General features: G+C 40.1%; 1 protein-coding gene across 1 annotated transcript; it reads right to left on the reverse strand.

Moving 5' to 3' along the window:
• On the reverse strand, window positions 1,084-3,312 carry LOC108661580. Its single transcript, XM_018119016.1, has 2 exons — window positions 1,645-3,312; window positions 1,084-1,491 (listed from the first exon to the last, which is right to left on the reverse strand). Exons 1-2 carry the CDS (start codon window positions 3,310-3,312, stop codon window positions 1,084-1,086), a joined length of 2,076 nt encoding a protein of 691 aa, XP_017974505.1.

Here is a 5,875-nt window from a genome sequence, read left to right on the forward strand (position 1 = left end):
TATTTCTCCTATATGCAATTACGATGCATGCAAATGAACATGTAACATGCACACGACAAGCAAAATAAACTTAAGTTAGTATGGTAAAAAGAAAGAATGGAGTGTTAAAAATAATTAGAGAATAATAAGCAATATCATGGGTATTACTGTCTACTCCACGATACTTTATTATCTCGTGGAAAAATTTAAAATAGAGGGAGTGGAAGAAATTTCTTCACGTGTACTTATTTATAAGGTATACTCTCACGGGTATGACCCTACCTAGGATTAAGCTGCTCTCGATATTCTATATGCTGAGCAGGGTTTATAAACAGATCTAAGGTTCCCAAATCATTCCTCACTGTCGTCCATGCGGACTAGTAAGGCACCCCGGTCCTCACCCATTACAAGCTTCAAACGGACTAGGTTCGATTTGAGTGGGAGTCTTCACTAGCCAGTGCGGAGGTTATCACCTCACGAGAGCGTAGCTACTAAACTCCCTCCTAAAAAGAACATAACCCGGGTTGAGGGTTTATGCATGAATGTAAAATGTGATATGTGTGTGAAGGAAAATATCGAGCTCGGAATAACATTCTCACATCCCTCGATCCTAAATCCCCACAATTATTAAAAGCAATAAATTAACAAAATGCGAAATAAACGAATGCACCAAACAAAATGTGCAAAACAAATCATTAACACTAAGGAAACATCGAATTATTTAAAGCTTTGGATAACCTATTATTATTTAATGGTTCGACTCTCGACAAGTCTCTAGCGGAGTCGCCATCTGTCGTAACGTGCGGGTCCGGGAACCCGACCATCAGACATTACGACAATACTAACTCTCCCTCTTGGAATTGACGAGGATGTACCTTCTTGCCATACGCCCTCATCATTCTCTTTTGATATAACTGCCCATGGCAAAGTGCAGTCAACCTTTTTTCTTCCATGAGATTCAATTGCTCATAACGAGCGTTAACCCATTCAACTTCTTCCAAATGTACTTCTTTAAGGACCTTTAGGGAGGGGATTTCTACTTCAATTGGCAAAAACTACTTCCATCCCTTATACCAAAGAGAACGACGTAGCTCTCGTGGAAGTTCAGACTGTTGTGCGATAAGCATGCAAAGCAAAGGGTAACTTCTCATGCCAATCTTTGTATACATCTATCATCTTTTCAATTAACCTTTTGATGTTCTTGTTGGCTGCTTCTACCGCTCCATTCATCTTTGGGCGATAAGGCGCTGAATTGTGATGTTTGATCTTGAACTTGGCACAAACCTCTTTCATCATTGAACCATTGAGGTTACTAGCATTATCTGTGATGATCCTTTCTGGTAAACCATAGCGACATATTATTTCTTTTTGGATGAACTTACATACCACTTTCTGGATCACATTGGCATAAGATGCTACTTCTACCCACTTAGTGAAGTAGTCAATTGCCACCAGAATAAACTGATGCCCATTTGATGCCTTCGGGGTTATTAACCCAATCACATCCATGCCCTACATTGAGAATGGCCATGGTGATGTCAATACATTCAGTGAATTTGTAGGAGTGTGGATTCTGTCTGCTTATATTTGACACTTGTGACACTTTCGAGCGAAATCTATACAATCCATTTCCAACGTGAGCCAGTAATACCCTGCTCTCATGACCTGTCTTGCCAACATATGCCCACTTGCATGTGCCCCACAAATTCCTTCATGGACTTCCTCAACTATTCTCCGAGCTTCGGCTAAATCCACACATCTCAAAAGCATTTGATCCCTACTTCTCTTGTACAAGATGTCCCCATCCAAGAAGAAATTCATTGCCAACCTTCTAATGATTTTCTTATCATTTTCTGAGCTTTGCTCCGAATACTGCTGAAACTTGAGATAATGCACAATATCATGGTACCACGATTTCCTGTCTACTTTTTCCTCTACACTGGAGCAGTGTGCGGGGCACTCTCGAAGATTAATCATAATGGGTTGAATCTTGACATCGGTACCAACTTCGAACATTGCTGCCAGCGTGGCTAATGCATCCGCCATTTGGCTTTCCTCTCGGGGTAAATGGGTGAAGCGAATCTTATCAAAATTTTCAATCAGCTTTGAAACATACTTATGATACCGGATTAACTTTGAGTCACGTGTCTTCCATTCTCCTCGCAATTGATAAATAACCAAAGCGGAATCCCCATATACTTCCAAAATGTGAATTTTTCTCTCGATTGCTGCGTGAAGACCCATGAAACAAGCTTCATATTCGACCACATTATTGGTGCAATAGAAGTTGAGTTTAGCTATGATGGGATAATGATCTCCTTTTGGTGACACTAACACGACCCCTATGCCATGCCCCAAGGCATTCGAAGCTCCATCGAAAAACATCTTCCAATTCTCTTTCTCCGATTTCTCCTCACTTGTTTGGCATATTGACATCAAGTCCTCATCTGGGAACTCAAACTCCATACGTTCATAATCCTCATCCACCCTCTCTGCCATAAAATCAATGATTGCACTTCCTTTAATAGCTTTTTGGGACACATATACAACATCATATTCAGACAATAACACTTGCCATCTTGCCACTCTACCTGATAAGGATGGTTTCTCGAAGATGTATTTAATAGGATCGAACTTCGCAATGAGCCAAGTGGTATGATATAGCATGTACTGCCTAAGTTGATACGTCGTCCATGCTAAAGCACAACACATCTTTTTCAACGAGGAATACTTGGACTCGTACTCAGTGAATTTTTTACTCAAGTAGTAAACTGCCCTTTCTTTCTTACCAGTTTCATCATGTTGTCCCAACACACATCCCATGGATCCTTCATTTACTGTCAAGTACAAAAGAAGGGGTCTACCGGCCACAGGTGGTACCAACACTAGCGGACTCAACAGATATTCTTTAACCTTGTCAAAAGTAACTTGGCACTCCTCGTTCCATGCCCCAGGATTGTGTTTGCGAATGAGCTTAAAGATCAGGTCACATTTGAGTGTGAGTTGTGATATGAACCGGGCTATATAATTCAACCTTCCCAAGATTCCTCTAACTTCTTTCTGTGTTTTGGGAGAAGGCAAATCATAGATTGCTTGAACCTTATCTGGGTCAACTTTTATTCCTTTTTCACTGACGATGAAACTGAGTAACTTTCCTGAAGTGACTCCAAAAGTACACTTTGTCGGGTTTAATCTAAGCTGAAACTTCCATAACCTCTTAAATAACCTTTCAAGATTGGTCGCATGATCATCTGTTTTGCGAGCTTTTACAATCATATCATCCACATACACCTCAACCTCTTTGTGCATCATGTCATGGAAAAAAGTCACCATGGCTCATTGATAAGTTGCCCCAGCATTCTTCAAACCAAATGGTATTACCTTATAACAAAAGGTCCCCCACGTAGTTATGAAGGTAGTTTTTTCTCGATCCTCTGGTGCCATCTTAATTTTGTTATATCTTGAAAAACCATCCATAAAGGAAAACATGGAATGGTGAGCAGTATTGTAAACGAGGGTGTCATGTAGGGCAGAGGAAAATTATCTTTTGGGCTAGCTCTATTCAAATCTCGATAGTCCACACACATTCTCACTTTCTCATCTTTCTTAGGCATTGGGACAATATTTGTAACCCATTTGGGGTACTTAGCTACTTCCAAGAATCCTGTATCGAACTATTTCTTCACCTCTACCTTAATTTTCAACAGCATTTCAGGTTTCATTCCTCTCAACTTTTGCTTAATTGGTTTGCATTCGGATTTTGAAGGTAGTTTATGGGATACAATGTCTGTATTGAGTCTTGGCATATCTTGATAGGACCATGCAAACACATCTACATACTCATGGAGTAGCTTTATTAGTTTTTCTTTTTCACTCGGCACCAACGTCGTACCAATTCTAACTTCTTTATTATTTTCTTCATTTCCTAAATTAATCGTTTCAAGTGTCTCTTAATGTGGGACAATTTATCTCCCCTTCTGTTCTACTAGTCTTAACAAGTCCGGAGTTAAATCATAATCCTCCACGTTTTCTGTATCGTCAAGTTCGCTGACACTTATAACTTTTTCAAAATTAACCTCAAAACCACTGTCATTATCATCTTCGCATTCATTATTTGGAATCTTGGAAGGTAAAGGGAATTGAAATATGTAGAGCTATTGTATAGATAAACAGTTAAAATAAAGGGATGAGATGACAGAAATGGAAATGGTGAATCATGAGAAGAGATATGAGAAATGCACTACGCATGTCAATTTATTAGAATGATAAATGATAAAAAGCCCGATACATAAAATTTTCAATGCTCTTGGGCATAAGCACGGATGTTTAGTTTGCATTACTTTGAAATTGAATCACAAGTGACTGGTAAACTCATGGTGGTTCAGCTGCTCAACTTCAGCTCAAGTGGTCCGAGGTATGAAGTAGGGATCCCCTCCACATTTTCTAGCTGCTCTTCGCCTTCCTCCGTTACACATATTGATAAATCAGAAAAGGTTTCCCTTAATGTCGGCACTAATTCTCGGTTCCCAACGGTGAGTGATTCAGGAAAGATGTAGCCTCCAGACCGAAATGTCTTGTAAAGATGAGGATATATCATTCTATGATTTTCCAACATGTGCCACTTAAAGCGAGCCAACCTTTCCCTTCTTTTTTCGGCTATCATTTGTTCTATTTCCTTCTTAGTCGGCTTATACCTCAAGCCAAACCTTTCTTCATTTTTAGTAGCACGTATGGGCCTTTTAATGCCTTGCAGTTCTCTTCCCAATCCTACCCCGCCTCAGTATCCTTTCCCTACTATCTAATTGACAACCATTTGGGTGGTTTTAGAAAGCCTCAGAACGGGTGGTGTGGTTCCTTCTCCAACGTATGTGGTGTTAACGAACTCGAAGGATCGGAAGGAACATTCAGGCACTTCTTCCGTCTCTTCCACGTAAGGAGTATCTGCTAGCTTGCTTATGAGTAAGTCCTCTTCCCCCTTAACACATACAATTTTCCCGTCCACTATGAACATGACCTTTTGGTGAAGCAATGAAGGTATGGCTCCAGCCATGTGGATCCAAGGTCTTCTAAACAAATAATTATATGAATGAGCGATATCCATAACCTGAAATTCAATAGTAAAGGTACACAGCCGATTTCTACCGGTATCTCAATGTCTCCTACACTTCTCTCCTTGTCCCATCAAAGGCTCTCACAATCATCTGGCTCTTTCTCAAGTAAGACATGTCGATGGGTAAGCGGGCCAAGGTCCTCATGGGCATCACATTCAAGGATGATCCGTTATCAAGCAACACTTTTACAATGGTACAGCCTTTATACTTGGTAGTGATGTGCAAGGCTTTGTAGTTTCCCCTACCTCTAAAAGGGATTTCTTCATCGCTAAAGGATATTATGTTACCCACTGAAATGTTCCCAATGATGTAGTCTAAATTTTCAATTGAAATGTCGCGATCCACATATGCTTGGTTCAGAATCTTCATCAAAGAATTTTTATGTGGTTCCGAGCTGAGGAGCAAAGATATTAGCGAAATACGAGTAGGCAACCTATTCAATTACTCTACCACATTGTACTCACTATGTTTGATGAATTTGAGGAACTCTGCAGCTTCCTTTTTCGTCACCGATCCTTTTGAGCCATCTGTCAATTCCTGAGGTTGCACTTTTTATTCTCTTGGATTTTGCTCTTTTTCTTTTCCCTTCTCCTTCCTGAAATCTCCAATGCCTCTAGTGTATAGCAACGTCCGCTGTGGGTAATCCCCCTAAAACCAGTTATATTTGTAGCATTATCTTGAGATTCGACCATCTATTTCCCTGCATTTGAAACTTGTACATTGCAATTGTAGTTCCACAGGACAACTTTGTCATCTTTGTAGGGGAAAGGTTTAGGGACTTCGAT

The sequence above is a fragment of the Theobroma cacao genome, chromosome 4, assembly GCF_000208745.1.
Source record: "Theobroma cacao cultivar B97-61/B2 chromosome 4, Criollo_cocoa_genome_V2, whole genome shotgun sequence".
NCBI lineage: Eukaryota > Viridiplantae > Streptophyta > Magnoliopsida > Malvales > Malvaceae > Theobroma > Theobroma cacao.